The sequence below is a fragment of the Caenorhabditis remanei genome, chromosome X (genome assembly GCF_010183535.1).
Source record: "Caenorhabditis remanei strain PX506 chromosome X, whole genome shotgun sequence".
NCBI lineage: Eukaryota > Metazoa > Nematoda > Chromadorea > Rhabditida > Rhabditidae > Caenorhabditis > Caenorhabditis remanei.
The window spans coordinates 15,067,966-15,095,319 of record NC_071333.1 but is presented as its reverse complement, the minus strand read 5'-3'; the positions used below and the strand labels follow the sequence as shown (position 1 = coordinate 15,095,319).

The 27,354-nt window shown below is 41.5% G+C and overlaps 6 protein-coding genes across 6 annotated transcripts; 5 read left to right on the top strand and 1 right to left on the bottom strand.

The window, feature by feature from the left end:
- Positions 1–572: 572 nt before the first annotated feature.
- On the top strand, positions 573–7,414 carry GCK72_024983 (uncharacterized protein; the record flags this gene model as incomplete). The annotated part of the gene is made up of 12 exons (XM_053736147.1): positions 573–635; positions 756–884; positions 939–1,079; positions 1,130–1,601; positions 1,652–1,833; positions 1,884–2,043; positions 2,313–3,604; positions 3,654–6,190; positions 6,233–6,383; positions 6,430–6,720; positions 6,943–7,224; positions 7,274–7,414. The coding sequence occupies 12 exons, from the start codon at positions 573–575 to the stop codon at positions 7,412–7,414; spliced, it is 5,841 nt and encodes a 1,946-aa protein (XP_053579713.1).
- GCK72_024981 (uncharacterized protein) lies at positions 6,412–11,742 on the bottom strand (the record flags this gene model as incomplete). Its single annotated transcript, XM_053736145.1, has 4 exons — positions 6,412–6,702; positions 9,076–9,132; positions 9,179–9,269; positions 11,501–11,742. 4 exons carry the CDS (start codon positions 11,740–11,742, stop codon positions 6,412–6,414), a joined length of 681 nt encoding a protein of 226 aa, XP_053579711.1.
- Positions 8,020–8,575, top strand: GCK72_024982 (uncharacterized protein; the record flags this gene model as incomplete). The annotated part of the gene is made up of 4 exons (XM_053736146.1): positions 8,020–8,208; positions 8,251–8,335; positions 8,386–8,467; positions 8,512–8,575. The coding sequence occupies 4 exons, from the start codon at positions 8,020–8,022 to the stop codon at positions 8,573–8,575; spliced, it is 420 nt and encodes a 139-aa protein (XP_053579712.1).
- Positions 11,743–11,981: 239 nt separating the features above from the next.
- Positions 11,982–15,062, top strand: GCK72_024980 (uncharacterized protein; the record flags this gene model as incomplete). The annotated part of the gene is made up of 10 exons (XM_003101140.2): positions 11,982–12,074; positions 12,127–12,318; positions 12,367–12,678; positions 12,738–12,923; positions 12,975–13,151; positions 13,200–13,439; positions 13,486–13,568; positions 13,621–13,851; positions 13,941–14,157; positions 14,976–15,062. The coding sequence occupies 10 exons, from the start codon at positions 11,982–11,984 to the stop codon at positions 15,060–15,062; spliced, it is 1,818 nt and encodes a 605-aa protein (XP_003101188.2).
- Positions 15,063–15,867: 805 nt separating this feature from the next.
- Positions 15,868–21,271, top strand: GCK72_024979 (uncharacterized protein; the record flags this gene model as incomplete). The annotated part of the gene is made up of 10 exons (XM_003101143.2): positions 15,868–16,155; positions 17,626–17,762; positions 17,808–17,901; positions 18,210–18,281; positions 18,696–18,857; positions 19,068–19,131; positions 19,583–19,674; positions 20,008–20,105; positions 20,153–20,249; positions 21,104–21,271. The coding sequence occupies 10 exons, from the start codon at positions 15,868–15,870 to the stop codon at positions 21,269–21,271; spliced, it is 1,272 nt and encodes a 423-aa protein (XP_003101191.2).
- Positions 21,272–23,781: 2,510 nt separating this feature from the next.
- Positions 23,782–26,666, top strand: GCK72_024978 (uncharacterized protein; the record flags this gene model as incomplete). The annotated part of the gene is made up of 7 exons (XM_003101121.2): positions 23,782–23,882; positions 24,519–24,609; positions 25,393–25,713; positions 25,763–25,900; positions 26,055–26,214; positions 26,424–26,500; positions 26,553–26,666. 7 exons carry the CDS (start codon positions 23,782–23,784, stop codon positions 26,664–26,666), a joined length of 1,002 nt encoding a protein of 333 aa, XP_003101169.2.
- Between the last annotated feature and the right edge of the window lie 688 nt (positions 26,667–27,354).

The following is a 27,354-nucleotide window of genomic DNA, read 5'->3' as shown; positions in this document are numbered from 1 at the left end:
CGAAGAGAAAAAATAAAGATAAGTCTCAAGATAGGTTGGTAATCGCTAAAGTGGTTGTGTGGATAAGAGTAGCAAAATGGCAGGAAGAGCACTTTGCGCGCACACACTGTACTCATTGTTCTGGATAAAAGTCTCGGCTTGTTTACCTTTGAATGTCTGCTTCTCCGCATTTAGCGATCTTTCTAATCGTCTTTAGCTTACCCCAAAATGCCGTTTCTTTTCTCGTATCCTCCCCCCCCACCACCGAATGAGACCTCTCGTCTCTCCCCGCCAACGACTATCCGTGGGGGCGCCCTGTGCTCGGGGAAGATCGCAGGAGGAAAGAAGAAGATTTTTGCTATTTGCACTTGAGAAAGAGACTTTTTCCTACGTCGGCTGTTAGAGTGAATTGTGCAGACACTTTCCAGCTACCTAGAATTACAATTGGATATCCCCGCCCTCCTTATCCACCCACCCAGAGGAAAAGAAGGGCTCGCCGAAAATCAAAGTTATCTCCAGGCTCGCGCATCCCACCGAGCGGTTGACTTCTCTCCACCACATTTCATTTTTACCCTCGATCGCCAGACACAACAATGGATTACGAAAACGACCCAGGATGGAAGTACCTTCGCCGCAGTCGCGAGCAGATGCTCGAGGTATTTATTTCGTTTCTTTTACTCATTATTTCTATATTTTCCAATAGTTTTTGACTGACTTAACTGTCATGAAAACCTTATTTTTCATCTCAAGTTTTCTTATAACTGTTGTATTTCTAGGACCAATCCAAGCCATATGATTCCAAGAAGAACGTTTGGATTCCGGATGCGGAAGAGGGATACATTGAGGGTGTCATCACCAAAACCGCTGGAGAAAACGTTACTGTGTCCGTTGGGCCAGGAGCCGAGGTTAGATTTTTATGCTTATGAACCTTCTTACTTATTTTCTGTTTTGTATTTTAGAAGACTGTCAAAAAGGACGTCATCCAAGAGATGAACCCACCAAAATTCGAGAAAACCGAAGACATGTCTAACTTGACTTTCCTCAACGATGCCTCTGTCTTGTACAACTTGAAATCTCGTTATGCTGCCATGCTTATCTACGTAAGGATTTCAATTCTCATTATTCCTCTTTTCATGTTCTCTAATTCTAGACTTATTCGGGTCTCTTCTGTGTTGTCATCAACCCATACAAACGTCTCCCAATTTACACTGACTCTGTTGCCCGCATGTTCATGGGCAAGCGTCGTACCGAAATGCCACCTCACTTGTTCGCCGTCTCTGACGAGGCCTACAGAAACATGCTTCAAAACCACGAGAATCAGTCTATGCTGATTACCGGAGAGTCTGGAGCCGGAAAGACTGAGAACACCAAGAAGGTTATCTCATACTTCGCCGCCGTCGGTGCCGCTCAACAAGAAACGTTCGGAGCCAAGAAGGCTGCTGATGAGGATAAGGACAAAAAGAAGGTCACTCTTGAGGACCAGATTGTCCAGACCAATCCAGTGCTCGAAGCTTTCGGTAACGCTAAGACCGTCCGTAACAACAACTCTTCCCGTTTCGGAAAATTCATCCGTATCCACTTCTCCAAGCAAGGACGTGTCGCCTCTTGCGATATTGAACATTGTAAGTTATCTGAACTAATAAAATATTTTTGTACTATCTCATTATTTCAGATCTTCTCGAGAAGTCCCGTGTCATCCGTCAAGCTCCAGGAGAGCGTTGCTACCACATCTTCTACCAAGTCTTCTCTGATTACCTTCCAAACCTCAAGAAGGATCTCCTTCTCAACAAGCCAACCAAGGACTACTGGTTCATTGCTCAAGCTGAGTTGATCATCGACGGAATCAATGACAAGGTAATCTATAATTTCCTTTTTATCCCATCCCAACCGATTTTGTGTTTCAGGAAGAGCATCAATTGACCGATGAAGCTTTCGACATCCTCAAGTTCACCCAAACTGAGAAGATGGAGTGCTACCGTTTGGTTGCCGCCATGATGCACATGGGTAACATGAAATTCAAGCAACGTCCACGTGAAGAGCAAGCCGAAACCGACGGAACTGATGGTAAGTTACAAAACGCATAGTGAGCAGCGGATTTTTGAGTTCTTGGAAACTTTTTCGTTTTGTTTACTCAAGATCTCATGAGAGCGTGGGATGTGCGAGGACAGGGCATATTGAGTGGATTTAGCGGCGAAGTTTAAAGTTTACCTACTCTTCCGTCGACTCTTCACTTTTTTTGCCTGAGACACTGATTTTGAGAATTTTGACGAAAAAAGTGCAAGAATTTAGTTGAAGTATTCGTGCGATATCAGTATCTCACAGTATTGTTACAGATGCCGAGAGAGCCGCCAAGTGCTTCGGAATTGACTCTGAAGAATTCTTGAAGGCTTTGACTCGTCCACGTGTCAAGGTCGGAAACGAATGGGTCAACAAGGGACAGAACGTCGAGCAGGTCAACTGGGCCGTCGGAGCCATGGCTAAGGGACTCTACTCCAGAATCTTCAACTGGCTCGTCAAGAAGTGTAACCAAACTCTTGACCAGAAAGGTATCTCCCGTGACCACTTCATCGGTGTCCTCGATATCGCTGGATTCGAAATCTTCGACTTCAACTCATTCGAACAGCTCTGGATTAACTTCGTCAATGAAAAACTCCAACAATTCTTCAACCATCACATGTTCGTTCTTGAGCAGGAAGAGTACGCTCGTGAAGGAATCCAATGGACCTTCATCGATTTCGGTCTTGACTTGCAAGCCTGTATTGAGCTTATTGAGAAACCACTCGGAATCATTGCTATGCTTGATGAAGAGTGTATCGTTCCAAAGGCTACTGACTTGACTCTCGCCCAGAAGCTCATCGACCAACATTTGGGCAAGCATCCAAACTTCGAGAAGCCAAAACCACCAAAGGGAAAGCAAGCCGAGGCTCACTTCGCCATGCGGCACTACGCCGGAACTGTCCGTTACAACGTCATGAACTGGCTCGAGAAGAACAAGGACCCCCTCAACGACACCGTTGTCACCGTCATGAAGGCTTCCAAGGAGCACGCTCTCATCGTCGAAGTCTGGCAAGACTACACCACCCAAGAGGAGGCCGCCGCCGCTGCCACCAAGGGAGGACCAGGAGCCAAGAAGAAGGGAAAGTCTGGATCTTTCATGACTGTCTCTATGCTCTACAGAGAGTCCCTCAACAAATTGATGACTATGCTCAACTCCACTCACCCACATTTCATCCGTTGTATCATTCCAAACGAGAAGAAACAGTCCGGAATGATCGATGCCGCACTTGTGCTCAACCAGCTTACCTGCAACGGAGTGTTGGAAGGAATCAGAATTTGCAGAAAGGGATTCCCCAACAGAACTCTCCATGCAGACTTTGTCCAACGTTACGCTCTTCTTGCTGCCGATGAATCCGTCATTGGAAAGACCGATGCCAAGAAGGGATCCGCACTTATGCTTGGTCGCTTGGTCAAGGAGAAGAAACTCGAGGAAGATTTCTTCAGAGTTGGTCTCACCAAAGTCTTCTTCAAGGCCGGAATCGTCGCCCACTTGGAAGACTTGCGTGATTCAAGACTTGCTCAACTCATCACCGGACTTCAGGCTCAAGCCAGATGGTACTACCAGACCGTAAGTTGCTCAATTTCATATTTCGTTTGTTTTACCTATCTTATTACAGATCGAGAAGAAGAGACGTGTTGAGAAGATCACAGCTCTCAAGGTCATCCAAAGAAACGTCCGCAGCTGGGCTGAACTCCGCACATGGGTTTGGTTCAAGCTTTACGGCAAGGTCAAGCCACTTGTCAACTCTGGAAAGATCGAGGCTCAATACGAGAAGCTTCAAGAGACCGTCGCCACCCTCAAGGACACCGTGGTGCAGGAGGAGGAGAAGAAACGCCAACTCCAAGAGGGAACCGAACGTCTCAACAAGGAGACGGCTGACCTCTTGGCGCAATTGGAGGCTAGCAAGGGAAGCACCCGTGAAGTTGAGGAGCGTATGACCGCCATGAATGAGCAGAAGGTGGCTCTTGAAGGAAAACTCGGTGACGCCAACAAGAAGCTCGAAGTCGAGGAGGCTCGCGCTGTTGAGATCAACAAGCAAAAGAAGCTTGTTGAGGCTGAATGCGCCGAGTTGAAGAAGAGTTGCCAAGACGTTGATCTCTCCTTGAGAAAGGTCGAGGCTGAGAAGAACGCCAAGGAACACCAGATCCGTGCTCTTCAAGATGAAATGAGACAACAGGATGAGAACATCTCCAAGCTCAACAAGGAGCGCAAGAATCAAGACGAGCAGAACAAGAAGTTGACTGAAGACCTTCAAGCCGCTGAGGAGCAAAACTTGGCTGCCAACAAGCTCAAGGCTAAACTTATGCAATCTCTTGAGGACTCCGAGCAAACCATGGAGCGCGAGAAGAGAAACCGTGCTGATATGGACAAGAACAAGAGAAAGGCTGAGGGAGAGCTCAAGATTGCTCAAGAAACCTTGGAAGAACTCAACAAGTCTAAGAGTGACGCTGAGAATGCCTTGAGACGCAAGGAGACCGAGTTGCACAACTTGGGAATGAAGCTCGAGGATGAGCAAGCCGCTGTTGCCAAGCTCCAGAAGGGAATCCAACAGGATGAGGCCAGAGTCAAGGATCTTCATGATCAACTCGCCGATGAGAAGGACGCCCGTCAACGTGCCGACCGCTCCAGAGCCGATCAGCAAGCTGAGTACGATGAGCTCACCGAGCAACTCGAGGATCAATCCCGTGCCACCGCTGCCCAAATCGAACTCGGAAAGAAGAAGGATGCTGAGCTCACCAAGCTCCGCCGTGACCTTGAAGAGTCTGGACTCAAGTTCGGAGAGCAACTCACTGTTCTCAAGAAAAAGGGATCCGATGCTATCCAAGAGCTTTCTGACCAAATCGAGCAACTTCAAAAGCAGAAGGGAAGAATCGAGAAGGAGAAGGGACATATGCAACGCGAGTTCGATGAGTCCTCTGCTGCTCTCGACCAAGAGGCTAAGCTCCGCGCTGACCAAGAAAGAGTCGCCAAGGGACATGAAGTCAGACTTCTCGAGCTCCGTCTTAAGGCTGACGAACAATCTCGTCAACTTCAAGACTTTGTCTCCTCCAAGGGACGTCTTAACTCTGAGAACTCTGATTTGGCTCGCCAAGTCGAGGAATTGGAGGCCAAGATCCAAGCCGCCAACCGTCTCAAGCTTCAATTCTCCAACGAATTGGACCACGCCAAGAGATCCGCCGAGGAGGAGTCCCGCGAGAGACAGAACCTCTCCAACTTGTCCAAGAATTTGGCCCGCGAGCTCGAGCAGCTCAAGGAGTCCATCGAAGACGAGGTCGCTGGAAAGAACGAGGCTTCCCGCCAACTCGCCAAGGCTTCCGTCGAGCTCGACCAGTGGAGAACCAAGTTCGAGACCGAAGGACTCATTGGAGCCGACGAGTTCGATGAGGTTAAGAAACGCCAAAACCAAAAGAACTCCGAGATCCAAGACGCTCTTGATGCCTGCAACGCTAAGATTGTTGCTTTGGAGAACGCCCGCAGTCGCTTGACCGCTGAAGCTGACGCCAACCGTCTTGAGGCTGAGCACCACGCTCAAGCTGTCTCATCCTTGGAGAAGAAGCAGAAGGCCTTCGATAAGGTTATTGATGAATGGAAGAAGAAGGTTGATGACCTCTACCTTGAATTGGACGGAGCTCAACGTGATGCCCGTCAACTCTCCGGAGAGGCCCACAAACTTCGTGGACAACACGACACTCTCGCCGATCAAGTCGAAGGACTCCGTCGTGAGAACAAGGCTCTCAGCGATGAGACCCGTGACCTCACCGAGTCACTTTCCGAGGGAGGACGGGCCACCCACGCTCTCTCCAAGAACCTTCGCCGTCTCGAGATGGAGAAAGAAGAACTTCAACGTGGATTGGACGAGGCCGAAGCTGCGCTCGAATCCGAGGAAAGCAAGGCTCTCCGTTGCCAGATCGAAGTCTCACAGATCCGTGCCGAGATTGAGAAGAGAATCGCCGAGAAGGAAGAAGAATTCGAGAATCACCGCAAGGTCCACCAACAAACCATTGACAGCATTCAAGCCACTTTGGATTCGGAGACCAAGGCCAAGTCCGAGTTGTTCCGCGTCAAGAAGAAGTTGGAGGCTGACATCAACGAGCTGGAGATCGCTCTCGACCATGCGAACAAAGCGAACGAAGACGCCCAGAAGAATATCAGGTACTTTAATTATTTAACAATTACACCATTTTCTTCATTCAGACGCTACTTGGACCAAATCCGCGAGCTCCAACAAACCGTGGATGACGAACAAAAGAGACGTGAAGAATTCCGTGAGCACTTGTTGGCTGCTGAGAGAAAACTCGCCGTTGCCAAGCAAGAGCAAGAAGAGCTCATTGTTAAGCTTGAGGCTGTAAGATATTTTTAACTATTTATTTCTTTTAAATTTCCAATTTCAGATCGAGCGTGCCCGCCGTGTCGTCGAAAGCTCGGTGAAGGAGCACCAAGAGCACAATAACGAGCTCAACTCCCAGAACGTTGCCCTCGCCGCCGCCAAGAGTCAACTCGACAACGAGATCGCCCTCCTTAATAGCGACATCGCCGAGGCTCACGCTGAACTCTCCGCTTCTGAAGACCGTGGACGCCGTGCCGCCAGTGATGCCGCCAAGCTTGCTGAGGATCTCCGCCACGAGCAAGAACAATCCCAACAGCTCGAGAGATTCAAGAAGCAACTTGAAAGCGCCGTCAAGGTTTGTTTCTTATCGTTTAAATTTTTTTCTCATTAGCCTTCTATACTCTTTGATGCTTCTGATCTCTGATGATGATTGTTTTAGTGAGCGCTAAATTTGCCATTTGCCGCAACTACTTATCTTTCGCGCGTCACAGATTTCGAGATTGTGCAAACAGAAAATCCAAACGATCTTTTATATCTTTCAACGGAAAAAAAGTAGAAACAATACGCATTTTTGCAGGATCTTCAAGAGCGCGCCGACGCTGCTGAAGCTGCCGTCATGAAGGGAGGAGCCAAGGCTATCCAGAAGGCCGAACAACGTCTGAAGGCCTTCCAATCTGATTTGGAGACCGAGACCCGCCGTGCTGGAGAAGCTGCCAAGACTCTTGCTCGTGCTGACCGCAAGGTCCGCGAATTCGAGTTCCAGGTTGCCGAGGACAAGAAAAACTACGACAAACTCTCCGAATTGGTTGAGAAGCTCACTTCTAAGCTGAAAATCCAAAAGAAACAACTTGAGGAGGCTGTAAGTTCAATAGACTTCGAAACCAAGAACAAAATCATGTTACTTTCAGGAGGAGCAAGCTAACAGCCATTTGAGCAAGTACAGAACCGTCCAACTTTCCCTGGAGACCGCCGAAGAGAGAGCCGATTCCGCTGAACAGTGCCTTGTCAGAATCAGAAGCCGAACACGTGCCACCGCCGAGCAGAAATAAATGCTCCCCCTCATTTCCAACATTTTCTCTCTATTCTTTCAATCTCTTCCCTCTCCCAATATTTTTCTCTCCTCCCTACCACGTCCCCCCCTCATCCCAATCCCACACTGCACAGTAACAGAATACACTTTCAACGTGTCACCAATAAAATCCCATCAACATCTTCTCTGTTGTTTTTCTTTATCTTTTCAATTTTCACTTCGTTTAATAATGTTTCTATAACGCATTCGGATTTGTAGGATAGTGGAAATTTGTCAATCGGTTCTCTTGTAACTGAAACGACACTTCTCAATCGTTTTGATCAATAAAACTTGATTTTCTGACTATTAGAAGATCATTGTAAATAGCACAAGCATTTTCAGCACAAAAAACAAACTTTCATTTCATACTTGCATTTTAGAATAAATCTTACAAAATTGATGACGTTTTAGCACTATCACAAATTTTGATACTTGAACGAAAGTTGAAGCGAAAATTATCAGGAGCGACACAATGAAGTATTTCTAATCGTTATCTGTTATAGCTCTAAGTGGGCAGGTTTTTTATAAAGAATTGAACGATCTAATCATGATAAGAAACCATTCTTTATTTTTATGCCCCTCAATATGTGTCGCTTATTCCTCGAGGAAAACGAACCTGTCATCGCCAAGTATAGAGGTGCTTGGTATGAAGCCAGGATTGTTATGGTTGAGAGACAAGCTATATGTAAAATTTATTTTAAAACTGACCCACGGAAAACAGAATTCACTGTACACTTGAATCACCTCCTAGTGGCTGAATCAGCAACACATCAGGTAAGAGATTATTTATGAACTCGCGATAATCCTTTTTTACAGCTACGACTTTTTATCAGGATTCAGCAAAATGATCCTGAGGAAATCGAACTCATTGGTTTCAGAGACGTCAGTACTTATACTGTTGGTACGTTATTATTTATAATATCAATCTTAGTAGTACTAAAGTTGTTTCAGAATTCCCTGATGGGATCACAGAAAGACTAACACGGAAACATGTACGCCCGCTTCATACTTCTAACCGTTCAGATAACAATTCGTGAGTAAAATTTATATTTATAAAAAGAGAAAAAGTGTTTTCAGAACAGCTGCCACCGATTCTGACGAAGAGAACGAACAAGAAGAAGAAGAAGAAACCACCGTCTAAAAATTTTCTGACTTTAATCTACATTACCACCAATTAATGTTATACTTTATGTAATGATTTATATGAGTAGCTTCAATGAAATTTCAAAACAAGTTCAATACGTTTGCATGAATCAAAACCGAGTCGGTGTCATACTAACGGCATTTGACATAATAGACGGAGTTCTTCCAGGTGTATATACAGTCCCTCTCATCGCACTTTCATTCCATTGACATGTTATCAAATTGAAAACTATTCTTCGTTTTGCCCAACTACCAATAATCAGAAAAAATGGTGTTGCCAAAGACATGGAAGAAGCCATCAGCGTTTGAAAAGTCCATGTACTGATAATGGTTTGATTGGTTGTGATAACGCACATTTTCAAAATGGTGAAGAACTGAAAACTTCTTATTATCACTTCAAAAAAAGTCTCATACCATAAGCAGTACAAAAATAGGAGCAGTTTGTACCAATACAGTAATATGAACTAGTACAACGGATCTTCTCTCTATATGTTTTACCATAGAAGTGTTGAACACAAACATGATCAGCGTGAGACCCATAACTACCACTTCCAACTGAAAATAGTACAGATAATTATTAGAAACTATCCAGAGAACCAACCCAGGGGACTTTATCCACATCCATTATTTTGTTCATCGCTGAAATTATAGCAAACGGATAAGAAATACTGATGTTGAAGATCAAACGCCGTCTGGAATCAACATTTGATTTATATCTCTCTATCAAGTTCTCAAAAAGTACCCTGTCATCATTCTAGCTCCCATTTTTGCGTTAATCATAAGAGAAAAGCGTTGAAAGGCGGATAGCAACAAGATATAATAAAAAATTGTGGTAAATATAGAAGAACAGTTTTTAAGAAAACATGTAGTAACTGAAACTTTTGATTTTATATGTGAATTATGTTTTATTGACTCACTGTTAAATAAAGAACACATAAATGATGATTTTTCCATCATGTCTTGGGAATATTTTAGCATTAGGATCAAAACGGCTAGCAGTAAACTGCCAAACACATATATTGCACTAACAACAACCAAGTTCATATGGATAGGATTATGGGTTTGCTGAAAAACACTAAAAGTTATATGAATTCAAGTTTTCTTGCTTACCAGGTTATCTGTTTTTCGTGTCATATAATACAAAAATAAAAATACCATAAAGGGGAGAAAACTAGCAAACACTATATAAATAGTTAAATTAATGTCATAATGAAAATTTGGGGATATCGTTGAACAAGTAGAACTCATTCATGTAAAACTCTTGGATTGAAACCCAGAAGTTGATATCAAGGAATGTATCTGGCTGACTCAAAATGTCAAAGGGTTGTGACGTTTGGTCACATTTATTTCACCTTCTAATTTTGGATTACACCTGCTGAAAGTTTATCGAAAAGGGTATTTGACGTACCAAGCAAAGGTTAGTACAAGAAATGAATCTCGATCATTGTGTGATAAGGGGATGAGTAGAAAAACACTGTAAATGTTCTTATTCATATTTTTCAGATACATCGTCTTCAGCTTATCCTCTTTGCAATGACACTCTCCATTCTCAAAATATCATTCCAAACCGGTATATACATACGTGCAAAGAAATATTGGCATGACTACTATACTGGTAAGTCTCACAGCATGAATAAAATGCTATTCATCTACTGTTCCATTTCCAATTTCCCCTCTCTTTGGTTTGCACTAATAACAGAAAGTGTATACAGCCATGTGTATTATGAATATTCCAACCCTCGTCAATTTCACCTTTGATAACGGGCAACTGTGTATATTATTACTCTTTACTCTGTATTAAGAGAGTGAAAAAAGATAAGAAGCATTTTGTGTTCATAGGATTGACTTTGGTGTGTGTTTACATTGTTAGAGGGTCACTTTCAATCACTTCCTTAAGGAATGTTACAAAAATAAAGACATAGTTAATGTCATAACGTCATAATTCTAACGGGAGCATTGTAGCACCATTATTGATAATTAGCTTTTCCACAATTCATCCAATCCATAGAATAACCACTTGCATATTCTATGCGCTCCTCAAGCCCTCATCTGTTTCAATGCATAAAATGTCTTAAGAATAGTCACCAAAATTCTGTCCAAATGCACATAAAGTGCTTCTTGCGCCCATAATGCCTTAGTGACCCACTTAGTTTCCAACGTTCACCACGCTGTTCACTTCTGCTCCCCTCTTCTTCTCCCAAAAAGTGCACACACTATTCTATTCAAATAAAGTGCAGTTCGTGGAGAACTGCATAGATTATTGGTGCCATCCCGTTCCACCCCAGGTAGTTTTATTGCATTTTGTTATACTCCCTGTATTTGTTTTTCAACGAAAAAGAAGCCAACCAACAGCAGTTCATATTTCTTCGGTTTTGTTTATGGGTTTCTTAAATTTTGTTGAACAATAAAATAAACCATATAAACCAATAAAATACATACTCAATATCGGAAATGAGTCGTTTTAAAAGTCGCTTTGTTGCATGGAATCCCTTTCAATATTTCCCCGGAGTGCTACGTATGTATATATGTATATCAAACAAAAATTTTGAAAAGAAAAATTTTTTGACAATAGTTTAAGTTTCACACGCGTTTCCTTTCAAAAAATCATGTGGTTTATTTTTCTCCACCTTTAGAGTTGTAGCGTATACTTTGTTCTCCTTTTTTGAGAAAACACTTTTCAATATGTCAACACTTGCGTTTCCGAAGCACTACATCACTTTTTGAAAATCTTCATTATTGTGCTTTTTAGTAATTCATTTTTTTAATTTTCCAATTTTCTTCCCCCCCCCCCCCCCCCCTCACAATCCTCCGAAAATCCTGTTCTCAAAAATCGCCCAATTGATGTATCAGTGTTGTGTGAAGAAAAAACTTTGTAAAACAGTAATTACCTGATCTCGCAACAACCTTACTCTTAGTGACCTACTTTTTCTTTTTCCTTTTTTTGTCCACCCACTCGATTCCTTCCTCTCTTCTTCCACCGGCGACGAAACTAGTGCGACGATGCGACTCTTTTCGCATTGGGGGAAGGACGTCCGCGACTGAACAAACATTGCGAGAGCGAAGACGGCCCCTCTCCGTAGTGGCCTCAACTGTTTTCCATACTCTGTCTCTGTCTCTCTGCCTCTCGCGTTCTCTCTCCTCGTCCGGTCGACCGACTGCTGGCATTGTGCCAGGCCGGCAGTACGTGTGTCTATTGACGCAAATGCGCTCCACGGAGAGTTCCTCAGAGGTTAAACGAACCGTCTTCGCCTGTTTTTTTCTGGGTCACTCTCTCAATTTTCTCTGGTTTTTTATTTTCGCTAAATATATGTTGATATTATTTTTTTTTGGAAACGTGGCATTCTCGTTTTCTGGTGCTATCTCTCTCGTCAATTTTTCTTGTTCTAACCTTACTATTTTTTCAGATGGACTTCAATGACACCGTTATTGAACCAGACATAGAGAAACTCCTACAAAATCCGGATTTCCCAATTCACTTCGATGAGTTAGAGCTAGACGTAAGTTTCCGATCTCTAGAAAAACAAGTTTCCCTAATTTCCGGTATTCCAGAGTTTGTTGTATGGGGACAATGTATCACAGGAGTCGAGTCCATCGTCATCGTTTGCATTCAGTGACCAGAGTGCTGGATTCCGTTCAAGAGACGGTGGAAGTTTGGGCGATTCTTCTTCGGACAGCTCTCCTCCATTAAGCTGCGCGAATTTCACCGAGAATGACCAAGAGATGTGGGATTTTGGATTCCAGGTGAGTCTCTCAACACAGCAACTGAATTTTATTAAATAAAAGTTACAGAACCCTGGCCCATTCGACAACTTGGAACAAAATTTTATCCACACACCAATGCAAGAAGAAAAAGTGTTTGAAGGATACGCGGATGACTTTTCTGGTGCACTTCACTACGTTGAGGAAGAACAAATTGAGAGAAGTCAAAAACCTGCACAAAACAGTCGAGTCATTTCCTTCGAACCGAAAACACAACCAACCATCCGCCGTGTAGTAAGCCGACCGCCGATTCACAAAGTCTACCGTATCAGGGATGCTTCTGTCATTCAACAATTGCAACAACATCAACGTCAGCCATCATACCGCGTCGTTCAACCAGTGGTATGTTTTTGACTATAAAATCACCTAAGAATAAAGTTTTTATCTCATTAACATCACAGAGTGCCCCACCACGACGACTTTCAAGTATCCCACCTCGACAGCCACCAATGAGACAAGTTTTCGCTGACATGCCAACTCTTGAGATGCCCGTTCAACCTGAAAGTGGACCGTTGATAAGATTGGAGTCAGATGACGCCCGTTATGTCCCAATTGCTCCAACAAGGGATATTAAAACCGAGCCACAAGTAAGTTGAACTGTCCAAAATTCCCAAAATCTTACCAAAATCATCTTCAAGGCTTTCACAAGTGAGCAAACCCGTAAGATCCGCAATCGCATCTATGCCCAGGCCTCCAGAATCCGGAAGAAGGAAGCTGAGGAGCATATGAAGATGACAATACAAGATTTGCTTGCTGAGAATGAGGTTTTGAGAGCGGAAAATGCTGCTTTGAAACAACAACTGGGATATTATGAGGTAATTTTTAAAAGTCAAAAAGAAATGAATTATTCTTCAATATTTCAGCCGGATCCGCCTATTCGAGAGTACTCGCAACAAATGGGGAGAACATTGAAGCAGAAGAAAATGATCGCCGCTGGAACGGTACTTATGATGTTCGGACTTTTTGCTGTCATCTCCCCATTCAACGTCGAGAACAACATTCGCATGAATGCTCCAGTACTGGCTATCGCTAATGAATCTTCAATTGTAGCACGACATGGAAGAGTACTCGGATTGGATATATCGCCACCTGCAGTTATAAAGGTAACCTTGTCAAACGGTAGTTTTTGGAATGAGTTTATAATTTCAGCCTCACTACCCCGAACACGACTATTCCAATTCTACACAACATGATTGCGAAATGTTCAAACTGAATGCAACTGAAACTTTGCGGTATGTATATTTCTCCATCACCCAACTTTTCAGTAACTTTTTCACATTTCAGAGTCAACAAGGATATCGAACGTTGGGTCCAAGTACACTCTTTCGATAATGTTCCTGTGAAACACTCTGGCGGATTGCTGAACAAAGAAGCGATGCGAAAGTTCAACGAGGCTCAAAAAAAGAAGATGTCAGCTGTCTTTGGTCCTGAAACTCCTGTTGTGCAGAAGAAGACAGAGCAAGCTGCATTGAGATTCAGAGAAAGAACATGGCGTCAGTTGGATCGTCTTAAAACGTATGTTGGGATTCATGAAATGCCGCGGAACTTGCTTTTCTGGAGTTAATCAGCTTGCAAACGCCATTTCACAATATACTTTTTTTCAGACCAGAAAACATTCCAATAGTTCACGAGAAGGTGCAAAGAATCGGCCAAGACATTGACAAAATCGCGTCCATTGTTCGTCAGAAGGGGGATACACTCTACATAATGACATTGCAAGACTATGTGCTCTTGCCTTCACTCAAGAAAGGAGCCAACTCCATTCCAAAGCTGTCGTTGCTTCTGCCAATGGTACCAATGAATGGAACGCTTTTAGATCAGGTAAGACATATAATTGAAAAAAAAAGAAAACGTGTGATGTACAGTATCTCATCTAACATGAGCATTTTGTTATAAAAGAACTCGGAAAATCCAATACTCTGAATCAGTTAGACAATAGATTTCATAATATATTACTATATCACCTCATCCTTCACAAGTCTCTTCCAGAGTATTTCAAGCAAACAGAAAGCTTTTGTCGGTTCCGGTCGGCTTGCTATAAAAAGGGAAGGCACATCGAAACCATTCGATTTTAAGATCACTAAAGCCGAACTTGTCAAATTTCGGGCAGGCCGGTCAAAATTTCATTCAAAAATTTTTTGAAAAATTTTTTGAATTTCAAACTCCGGAGCCTACAAGCCGAGAAAAATTCGGATATTGGCCCGGCCCGCTCCGTGACAAGTTTTTCTAAAACACGGTCCCTTAATAAAATATCATTAAACTTTGGTTTTAAAATCGTCCTGTATTGAAAACTGGATGTTTCAAAATCCAAAAAATGCAGCCACCCAGATTACTAAAAAAAAGTTATAAATATTTCCAGTGACATCACCATAGCAAACTGAGTTTCGAAATCATGAAAATCGGTAAATGGTACTTTTTTAAGCTCCACTATCTCTCCTGCTGAAAAAAATGCTACCTTCCCACCTTTCAGTAATCCTGATTTTAACTGTCATATAGATTATTTTTTTAAGATATGAAAACTCGGTGAACAATTTTCATTCGGGTTACCTCAGTTTCACGTCAACGCAATTTCTTAGTCTTATATGAAATTAAAGTTCTAAATTAAAGAAACGCTTAAAATAAACTATTCCCATTTTCAGTACACACTCCTTCGTGTCGATTGCGAAGTGACAGGCACCGGACAACTGACACTTTCCAACAAGCAACTCTCATACTTGATGCCATAATTATTCTGAAACATCTGCAAAACTCAAGCAGCAGTCCTCCCACATTTTTCATTTCTTTGTACCTTGCCGTTCTCATTCCCATCTCCACCGCAAGTGTTTTCTTCGGTTTCATTTTTATTGTGATTTTTTCTTCTTCTCCCCCCGCTTCTCGGTTGCCTGCAATACTTATTTATCGATCACTTTTATATTTATTATGCATTTCTGAAATCGCCGGTTGTCCTCCGATCAAACGCCCAATGCCTTACCCGTTTGTTCTCTGCGTCCTCCATTGTACTCATTATTTAGTCCGGTCTTTTGTCTTATTGTCTTTTTCTCTAACACCCTCTTGTTTGTACTATATTTATTTTCCAACACTAATTGTATTATAATCATATTCCTTTCCATCAGTTCCCCCAAAACTCAGAGTTTTATCACATTTTCCATACAATTGCCAAGTCATTACCTTCCAAACAATCTAGTTGAAAACGCATCACGTAAATAGTCATTCGTTTTTTAATTATTGATGATATTTATTTACTTTAATCTCATTTTTCCTTCAATTTGGGGTCTTTTTTATTGCCTTCTTTTTTGTTAGGGTTAGTCTTCATTGCTGGATAACTGTATTTTTTCAAGTGTATTCCCCCTGGATTCTTTTTTTGTCTCATTTTGCAGATGAAAGATTTCAAACAAGATTTTTGTTTTAAAAGTGTCTTGAGTTGTTGTACTGGTTTCTCTACTAGCTTTGCTATTTTGTGTTCCTCTACCTTTGTTCCCTTTTCCCTTTTCTTTTTCTTCTCTCTTTCCCTTTTACCCTATCATTTTCAGAATGACAACTCGATATATGGAACGGTTGGCCAAAATTGAGGAGGTCCTTCTCATAGCCAACAAGAAGATAGATATCAATGATTTGAGAGCCGGCTGTAGTTACGGTGTCCCGGAATCACTTCGCCCATTGGCCTGGCGTCTTCTTCTCCAATATCTTCCATTGGAACGACACAAGTGGCAATCTTTTCTTGCTAATCAGAGAATGAATTATGATCAGATGATAGAGCAGGTCATTGTGGAGCCAGGAACCGCCTCAATGGAACAGAGCAAAAGTCACGATAATGATCATGTAAGTTTCCAATAGCATTTTCATGAAAAATTTTCCGTCCCCTTGCTTATTGCTACCTTTCCTATGTTTTCTTGCGTGGGTGCAAAAACAGAGCACAAACTTTGAGTCCCTAAGAAACGTGGGAACTCCTAAGAACCAAGGGCGGAAACTTTTCCCAAATCTCTAATCTTTTCAAATTTTTGTTCCCATAGAAGAGAAGTGAAAAAATGTGGGAGGCAGAAAGAAAACGGACGTCAAAAATCATAAGTAGAAACTCGAAGAAAGTCCCGTTTCGAAAGAATGAGTGATTGCTTGACAGCGTTGTCTTCACTTCTCGACATGGGTTGGGATGCATAAATTAAAAAAGAAAGAGTAGTGAAAAAATGTCGGAATATATTGAGAAACGTCGAAAATGTTTGGAAACTCTGTGAAACGTCAAAACATCAAACAACTTTGATCCATATTGATCAAAAACTAGCAAAAGTAGAAAAACCTTTGAAAAATAGCAAACATTTCTGTACGCTACTGCAATGTTAGTATAAGAGTTGAAACGACGTAATCCAGGAAAAAGATTTCACCAAATACCTGTTGACTGAAAGAAATGACTATTTTCGAAATATAGCTAATTGTTTTCAAAGCAGATCTAATGTTTTAATGTTGACAATGATTGGTTTAACATAAAATGGTTGTTTGAACAGTTTTTGACTACTGCAAGTAGTGAGGATAGTAGTAGACTTTTAAAAAATGTGGTTACTGTAAATGTATCCGTGACCGGATTTATAGCTATCAAGTCCACTAAATAAGCTTTCCGGTCCATTTACCAATCAAACTGGTGAATAACTGTTCGTTTGGATTTTCTAGGTTTTACACTGATTCCGTACACTTCGATCCCTTTTTCAAATTTTGATACACAAACAACTGTAACAGGACAACAATTTTCGGAATATGAAAATAAAAAAAAATTCTTTTGGTTTGAACCCTTTTCCGTTTAATGCCTGATCGCTGATTTGAAGAGATCCTTTTTTCTTCCCGATTCACCCCAAACCCCGATTCACATGTGGTTACACTTTGTTACTTTGTTCAGTCCCTCCACTTCTAAAAATGAAACCGACTAAACGGTTGACCCAACGCCATCGTTTTGTCAGAACATCGTCTCAAGTACTACGGGAATGCATAGACGACGTTTCTTTCCTCATAGCTAATTCAGACAAAATAGCGACACAAGTCAGAACTACGTCACCACTTCTGGTACACGACCACCGTAGTTTGATCATAAGAACTCGGATAAAGCCGGAAAAGTGACGGGTTATGAAACATGGCAAGACGCACGTGTAGTATACTTTTGTAATGCATTCGAAATGATTCTTTTACGTCTTTGAACAACGTCAGACTTTTCTCAAAGGTGATCTCGCAAAAAAAGCAAATACATACTAAATAACAGAGACGAAAAAAACTAAAACTACAGTAATAATGATGATAATCAATTTACAGCCTCTCTCGGACAACCCAACCAGCGATTGGTCAGCATTCTTCCAAGACAACAAAGTGCTCTCACAGATTGACAAAGACGTCCGCAGACTGTACCCCGAGATACAGTTCTTCCAGTTGCTTTCCAAATTCCCGCATCCGTAAGACACCATCCGACTCGATTAATTGAAACAAACTCTATTTAGACATGGCATGAAGTATCCATTGTCCCGCCGCGTCATCAACCATCAGGAATTGGACACCCAAGAGTTTGGAACCAATCGCGACGGAATTGTTGGAGTGAGTCCCTTTTTGTAGTATACAAAGTGTTTATGAGTTTTTTTTTTAAATGGGTTTGTGTTAATGTTTTTATGTAGCACACGAACTAGCATAAAAACACCTTTGACCGAGCCTATCGGATTAGGAAACCCTTGATCTCAGCGAGAGAAAAGGAAATCGTGTTATGTAGGGCGACATAGATTTCTAGTCGTTTGTAGGGCAAGAAACTTCAAGATTCAGAAAGTATGTGCAGGAATTGTATACACGTGCAAGATGTATAAGTGATAGTGTTGTTTTTTAGCATCATGTATTAAACAACATTTTTGCAGTGTGTCAAGACGAATCTTGCAAAAAGCAATCAGGACGAGAATCAAGCGCCCGACTCGGAGTTTCATTGGCATGTAAGGATAGGAAATTAATAATGATAGAAGATCAGGAAGTCTAGCTGATCTACAGTCTGCAGGAAACATCTCCAGATTACCACCAGGGATGTGGGGAACTAAACAAATCGGAAATATTCCGAATCATTATTTTCGGAAATTCGGGCATTTTCGGAAACTCGGGTTTTCAACATTTTCATACTCAAAATTCAATAAATATGCAACAAAAACTAAACATTATGTAAATTTTGACAAAAATATTTGAAATTCCGGAATTTTCGCAACCGAAGTTTTTCCGAAAAAATTCTAGTAAATCGGTAATTTCATAAAGTTCCGAAAAATCGGAATTTTCGGAATTTCCGTGATTTTTTGTTCCGCACATCCCTGATTACCACCACTGACTCCGATTTCCCATACAATTTTCCCATTTTCCAGATTGTGGAACGCATCCTCTTCATCTATGCAAAACTCAATCCCGGAGTACAGTATGTTCAAGGAATGAACGAGTTGGTTGCCCCAATCTATTACGTCTTTGCCAATGACGCTGATGAAGAGTGGGCCGCATATGCCGAGGCGGACACCTTCTTCTGTTTCCAGGTACGTTGAGCAAATTGCCTGTCACCGACAGGTACCGAAGTTTATTGAGTGTCTTTTGATTCTTAGAAACTTTTTTCTATGTTTTCGTTGCCGCTGCCGACCAATTATTAGATCCCTGGCAAAACGATTTCTCGTAGTTTAGATTGTGTGCTTTGAAGTTAATCCAATTACCACTATGCCAAGGAAATAAAGATTATGTTTTTTTTTCAGCAATTGATGAGTGAGGTCAAAGACAACTTCATCAAGACTCTCGACGACAGCATTTGTGGAATTGGTATGTTAAGAATCAAAACCAGACAAGGAAGTTATAGTTATGGAATATCTACTTCCCCGACATATTATCGAAACGACTTTTGTGAGAACTTCGGAACTAATCGAGAACATTCGAAACAAAAGCTGTCTAAAACATTCAATGAGAGAAATTGCGAGGGTGTATTGCCTTTTCAATAATCTAAATGTCGTTGTGCTTTGGTTGTAACAAGAACAACAACATTCACATTTACGAAACAAACATTCTGAAACACTAAATGACTCATTGGATAAGCTGACCCGGAACAAACACTTTCATGAGAGAACCAAAACACAGACACCCGGAATAGATTGATCCTTTACAACAAGAATAATAGAATGACGTTTTGAGATGAGACTAAATTTCAGAATTTCAGAATTTCAGCACAGTACAGAAGAAAAAAAAAGATTAACCTACTGTAGTTATCTGTTTTCAGAATCCTCGATGTCAGCGTTCCACAACATGATTTCCACGTTTGACCCTGAGCTTCACAAGCATCTCACCTTAACACTGGAGATCAAACCACAGGTAGGTTGTTCGCATCAACAACAACAGATTTTCTAGAACCGAACTCATTATGGTTGGTGTGGTTGCACAAAAAGTTCAGTAGAAGTCTATGTTGAGAAATCCCTGGTGCCACAACAAAACAGATCCTGTGTTTTGACTGCAACTGCTGGGTTTTAAAATGGGAAAAGCGAATGTACCACGTGTTATGACCAGATAATCCATATAGACAATGCCGTCACTTCTTTTTAGTGCAAATTGATGTGTCGGTTTTGTATAGTGATCTGTTGAAATGGTGATATCACAAAACAAAAACAGCTAATTATGGAATACAAAAACATCGAATTTCCCTTCCAGTTCTACGCCTTCCGTTGGCTCTCATTATTGCTGAGTCAGGAGTTCCCTCTACCCGACGTCATCACACTGTGGGATGCATTGTTCTCGGATCCCCAAAGGTACCCAGACAACTTAAAAACCGTTCTGTAGCCATTATCAGTTCCAGATTTGCTCTTCTTCCATACGTGTGCCTAGCGATGATGGAGCTGCAGAGAGAACCCCTACTCAAAGGAGATTTCCCATTCTGTGTCCGGCTTCTTCAGGTAACAAACGATACAATAAGACACAATGTCTCCCCCTCCCCCGCCTCATTACAAGATCCATTGCAAAAACTAATCTGAACAAATTTTTTGAAATTCTCAAGGTGATTCTCAAAGCGATTTTGAAAATGTTTTCTGTTTGCTGAGATCTTCTGTGCACTCATCTTATAAGCCTTCTTTTGTCACCCACTCTTTGTGTTCTTTTTTTGTGATCATACATACAGCTTAGAAACAAAAACAATGTATGTCCCTGAGAAAATGTTGGCATGAAAAACGTGCGATCTTTGCAACACCAATCTTGGCGGCGACCACTCTCACACAGAGTTCAAGGCAAAAAAAATCATCAAGCGCACAAACATACATTAGAAATAAGCTAGGAATTTATGTGGGAATATGTTTTGGTGTATTGAGCAAAAAGATCAAAGTTTTTGAATGATCACTTCCCAAATGAGAACCTACCGTAGTCCTTCCCGGGTGTACATCCAACAGAACACTAACACCTAGTCCTTGGTTCTTTAATACCATTATACCCTGATAATGGGAATCCCTGTTAATCATGAGATACATCTCTAATACTGATTACCAATATCCAAAGGCTCAAACAGCAAGAGTGAAGGTCATATATTTTGAGCGGTGAAGAATCAACCTAACAAGATGAAAATCTTTTACCTCTTGCCCTTTTTAGTCAAATCTCTACTCTACTCTTTGGCTTATTCAATCCCCCTTTAATTTGAAGTGTCTAGTATGCTACTCAAAAATCAAGAATATGTAGATAAACAGGTGTGTAAAAAGGAAAAGAAAAGTCTAGAAACCACAAAAGTTTGACAGATGGCACAAACTATGTTCTCTTACTTCAGAACTACCCGGACTCGGACGTCGCCAGAATCGTCGCCTTCGCTCAAGAAATTCGGGATGGTAAAGCACCAAAACCAACCGTTAAGGAGGTCTCCAAAGGAAGCAAGATAGCTAGACATGCTCGCCAACTCTCCGACACTCTTCGTAACCTGTCGATCATCAAAAAGTAGAAAAGACCTACAGTATCCATCGCATTTCCCCCAGTCAATTCCCTTTCCTCTCATCTTTCATGATCTACGCCAATCCTAATATCCCACTTCTTCACGACCAACAAATTCTATCTTTACTCTCTAAATGTGTCGTGTCGTAATCTGAATAGGAAATGACCTTAAGATCGGAAACAGTAGTTTGTTACTAAAAATAAGTCAAGCGACAAAATCCATTTTCCATTACTCATGTTTTCTGTATTATAACATATAACAAATAGGGTTCCCAAATTTCTCTTAAATTTCTATTTTCTTACTCATTACTGCTCCACTTCACTACTTCCCCACCCATAACGTTGTCCCGAACACTTTGTGCCTTAACAGTTCAATCCGTTGCCAAGATGTTATTCATTCAGTTGCTCCCATGCTCCCCCATTGTCATCCACCGCTTCCAGTAATTTGTTATCGTAATATCTCAAGTTCAAACACTCTATTTTGCATAAAGCTCTATGATTCACCTTTTATCCCACCTTTGCCCGTTTTGCACCAGAAGAGCAATCTTGATTCGATCAAGGCTCGCTGGGCACAGAAGAGCAACATCAACAGGAAAAGCAACATAAGTCACAGAAAGGTTGTGTGTTTTGAACCACGGGTCCGTTTTTGGCCTTTTTTGATGAATGCAACTAATGAGAGTACTCCGGCGCAGGAAAAAAAGGCCATTTTGAACAAGAAACGGCGTCAGCGTCCCCCATCATAAATGTATGAAGGACCCGCGGCGTTTTTGAGTAGAATGACGTTGAATCTGATGTCAGCAATTAATAGGGGCCCCTTCTGGAGACCCTTCTGCAAGCCTTTTTGAAGGTCAGGGTGGCCATGATAACTGTTTGGATATGGAAATAAAAATAAATAAAAACATCTATTTTCAGAGCATTTTTCAGAGCATATTTCAGGTCGACCTCCCTTATTCTTCATGATTTTCGATCCACGGTTTTGATTAGAATTTGTTTCCCGCCTTGTGTTAATCAAGAAACATTCCAATCAAAATGTATACTCTAGTTTTTTAAGACAACCTGAGAGGTTTGTGCATTGAACTACAAAAGTAAATTGTGCACGGATCAGAAGCACAACAGGAAATCGCTACGTAAATGGACCCCTCGGAAGGAGAAGGAAGTGACTACCTGACGAGCAACGTCATCTGAATTGCCCGTGTAGGTAAACCAAACTAGAAGCGAAAGAAAGAGATGACAAAGTTACTTGTTGCTAAAACATAACGGAATGTCTATCCGAAAGTTCTGGAAGAAACATAAGGAAGTCAAAAATCAATTAGTTCCGGGTGGTGGTATTGAAACTTCTTATTGCAGGCATATCAGATTTTCTTCGCAAGTCTAATTAGATTTCGATCGGAGATGCTTCTTTGGAAAATCGTCACGCGAGATTTTTTCCAAAAGATCGCGAAAACGACTTTTTCATAAAAATCCCAATGATGACGAGTGCCCATTTCTCATAATAGATATTGTTATCTGTCATTATTCGAGTACGCTTCAAACTAAATTCAGATTGAAAGACGACGTCAATTTATTTTCTGAAGGAACATTCTCTATGCAAGACCCCCTCTTGACAAACGGTATGTTGTAATTACTGCATCAGATTAAAATCGGTTCGAGAATTTCTGCCAACCGCGAACATCTTTATATGCATATTTCGAAGATTCGGAACGTTTCAAGGTTGAATTCTATTCAAAAAAAGATGGTATCGAGTGGCATCTACTTGAACCACTTGGACATCTACTTGATTTTTCGTTGCAACACTTATAACATGACACTTGTTCTGTCAACAAACAAATAGTCGAATTTTGCAAATATGAAAAATTGAATACAAATTGAATACAATGGGATACAGTAAACCAGCGATCAAGATTTCCGCTTCATGTGTGTGTTTAGACGTCGATGATCACAAACATTTTGCAGGTGGGATGATTGATAATTGAACTAATCGGACCTTTGATTCTTCCCTCCGAAACTCCAAAAACAGTGATTTAACAATCTTTGCCCGTTTCGGACACTAAACACTGCGTCGGAACCACTTGTCCATTCTTTATATCAGGCTACACGCGGAAAGTGTCGTCATCGTTGACGTTTTCTCCCAATTGAAATTCTACAGTCTCTGTCTCCACGAGAGAAGGCTCCGGCTACTTTCCTCCGAGCGGGCGGGGCGTTCGCGATGTCGTCGTTTATGGTTGCGGTCTTCTTATTCGTCTTATTCTTTCTTCTTCTTCTCAGTCTGTCCATCTGTGTTTTAGCTCTGTGTAAGAACAGAGAGCATCAACGCCAAAGTCTTGCCCCCGCCTCCTCTCTGCAGCAGCGCCCAAAGTTTTGGTTTCCACTGACCGCCGCCTGGCCCAGCCCCTTTTCTTCACGTCTTCTAGTTTGCTCGACGCTCTCCGGCCCAACTCCTCCCACCGAGCTTCATCTTCCAATCTTTCACTTTGCGGTCGCCGGGCGCAGAATCACCTCGTATTTTATTTCGCTGAAAAGATGCTGAACCACGTTCTTATTCTCTCAATCATTGCTTGTGTTGGAGTCATGGGTGACATCTTCGGACCACTCTCGGATCACTTCGTTCATCATCTCAACAAGTAAGTCAAACAATCTCTATCCAGAACACCTGCTCATTGTCATCATACATCTCATCTTATCTTATCTTCTTCTCCCTTCCTTGTGTTTTGAACCATTATCATCTATTCATTGACAACAGTCATTATACTATTTGATCTTATCTCTGAGTTCTCTGTGTTTTGATTTCATCCAATGTTTCTTATCGCCTCAAGGAAGAGTTGGAGGGTCTAGACACTTTTCATCCTTCTAATTCACCAATTTGTATGATCCAGAACCTTTAACATGTTTTCATCAAGATCTGAGCTTCTGTCTTCCTGATCTACGACTCATTCACATTAACATTCGGCAAATTCTAAGTATCTACAATCCTCCCTCACTTCCTATTCGCTTACAGATCAAATGAAAGAAAAACAGAATTTTCCTAAAGGATATGATGTGTTAGAATCTGAGAAAGAGCTGGAAAGCATCTGAACATTGACTCCTAGTGAACTCTCGTATTCTGATAGGCACTCTTACTGTTTCATAGTTTTTTGACGACAAACTCCCTTAGATGTTTGCTTCTTGACATTCCATAAATACGGAAGGAAGATATGATGGCTCACTGACCAGAACACACATTTCAGAGATATCACTGATCTATTCTTTTCCACTTTCAGACGTCCAAAGAGAAACGACGCATTGCTCCGTAAAATCAGCGAATTCGGAGACACTGGATCGTTCGGCGGAAAGGTCTTCTCAGAGGAGAAGGTACGGGTAACAAGGGCTAATTATCATCTTAAGCACATAACGGCCTTGTCTTAAGTGAAACAAGGGTCTGTGTTTTGGTCAAGACCGTGGTGGTCTGAACAGTGAACAGGATTACGGTTTCGTCCCGTTTACTTTTTCAACCGGGATGTTCTCGTTAGGTTGAATGCCCATTCTGACGTCTGAGACAGCTTTTTTAGCAATTCTTAAGTGCTGATGTGGGTGGTATGGAGGTCACAACTTGACAAAAGTGGTAGAGTCCTTGCTAATGCTTCTAATGCGTGGGAACATTCTCCCAAGCGTACTCGAATGCTTCCAGAAAGAAACACATAACATACAAAAAAAACACATACAACAAGTATGACGAAAACTACTGGTGGGTCCCCACGCATTTCCTTTCCGGCTCACAGGAGATTGGCAACATAACGCGGACCTTTCTATATTGTGTTTTTATTGTAGTAACATTATAAGGTCACATCAAAAAAAAGATGCATGTTTCCTTTTCCTTTTACGCATTTCCTCAAAAGGTCCAAGAGTATCCAAGAATAGAAATAGAATGCGTATAGCAACCTTTTCTTGATCGACTGCTGCCAATCATTAGGCGTAATCAACAACATACATCGCTAGGTGGGAGTTCAGACAAATCGCCCAGCTTAGAATCTAAATATAACAGCGAAACAGAAAAAAGAAGACTTAAAGAAAAGCATGACGTTTTGAAACACAATCCTCGGGGATAATAAGTATAATAATCAAAAGAACTACATGACTAAAAAAAGGGATTTTCAGCTCACAAACACCCCAATCGTCTTCATTCACGGAAACTCGGACTCGGCCCTCAAATTCGGTGATGCATCGTTCCAATCCGGATGGGATGAGGTGCTCAAGTACTTCCTCTCCAAGGATTACACCTTGGCTGAGCTCTACGGTATCACCTATGGAGACCGTAACATTTCGAACTCCTACACCCGACACTTCAATTGCGAGACTTTGCACCTTCATCGCCGCTTCATTGAGTTTGTTCTCCACTATACCAAGGCGGCTCAAGTCAACATAATCGCGCACTCAATGGGTGTGAGCATTGCTCGCAAGGTTATTCAAGGAGGAGAGGTACTGTAGAACAATGGCATCTGAACATTATGACAATAAGTATTTTCAGTTTATCTCCAAAACTGAGAAGTGTGATCTCGGACATGATCTCTCTCATCGTATTGGAACTTTCATCTCCATCGCTTCTGCCAACTACGGAATGTGCCCATGCCAGCACGCCTTTGCCTTTCCAGCCTGTGGAGTCGAGGTAAGTATACACTATCGTGTATTTGCGTCATTGTGTTTGTGATGGTACTATCATCATGAATTATTGATGCTGGGGAGTAGTGTAGCAAGAGCAGTTTGATGAGCTCTAAAAATAAAGAACTTATAAATGCATCTAAGAACATCAATCATTTCAGACTGGATTCTACCCCGGATCATGCTCAGACACCGCCTGCTCCTCTGAGGACCCAAATGTTTCTGGAACTTGTGGAGAGATTTCGTACTCCAGCTATTTGATGAACTTGAACAAGAACGGAAAGAAAGACGCCACTTTTGTTGCCAGCTTGTGGAGCGATGGTGAGTAATAACAACGAAGTAAACCAAAAATAAACGACTGGAAATCACTTTATTGGATTATCGGATTAGTTTTCTAGCTGAACTTCACATCGGAACTGAAACTAAAAAAACTCTTATAACTATAAAACTACATTAACACCCACACCCATAAATAGAACATACAAGATAATCGGATATCGTGAAACATTGATTTAATTTTCTTATTTCAGACGATGAGATTCTCGGAAAAGGAAACATGGTTTGGGGCCGTAAGACTTCCGTTGTCCCACACTCCGATATGCGCAAGGTGAGTCATCCACATCGGCGTTCTTAACAAAGTCTTACCATTCTATTTCCAGGTCTACAATGAATTGAGCCACAACGAAGTCAAGACTCTCACCGCCGCCGACCAATACAACATCATCCGTATGAATGACCAAAAATTCAGCGCCACCGAGACCACCGAATACTAATTACATACGTTCAATTTGTTAAACCGATACTCTATTTTTATCGAAAATTAATTATTTAACCAGTTGTCATTCACTCCCCCCACTTCCTCAACTCCCAAATTCACCTCCTATTGAATCTCAAACCCCCCTACTACTACTTTAACCTAAAACTTCCAACTAGACTACCTACCTACTCTTTTATGTGATACTCAAACTGTATCTTCCGGTTGTATCTCCATTGAAGCCCTTTACGGGTCTTTTTTCTTAAATTTCTTTTTAATATTTTGATTTCTTTAATATATTTTAATTAATTCCACTCCCCGCCACTCATCACCCACCCTCGTTTGTACGTTTTGCTAGATTTGTCATTGTTGTAGCGCTTTTCCATTATTATTCTCTTTATTTGGGACAGTTTATTATGATTTTAATTTCTTATTTGGTGAAGTTATTATTATTATTCAGATGAAGATTTAGAAATTAGATTTTCTGTTTGAAACTAAAACTCAAATATCAATATCAACAAAACATAGCGACTTGTTCATTGCTCCGATCAAAGTTTTCGTGGGTTACACTTATTGGACTCCGTGATTTATGGTGAAACAACATGATTTTCGCCGCAGTTTTTCTCACCAAAAAATGTAAGCACAACAAGTATACATGTATAAAAATAACTGAAACGACTTGTGGTTGAGTAGTTTTTGGGCCCGAT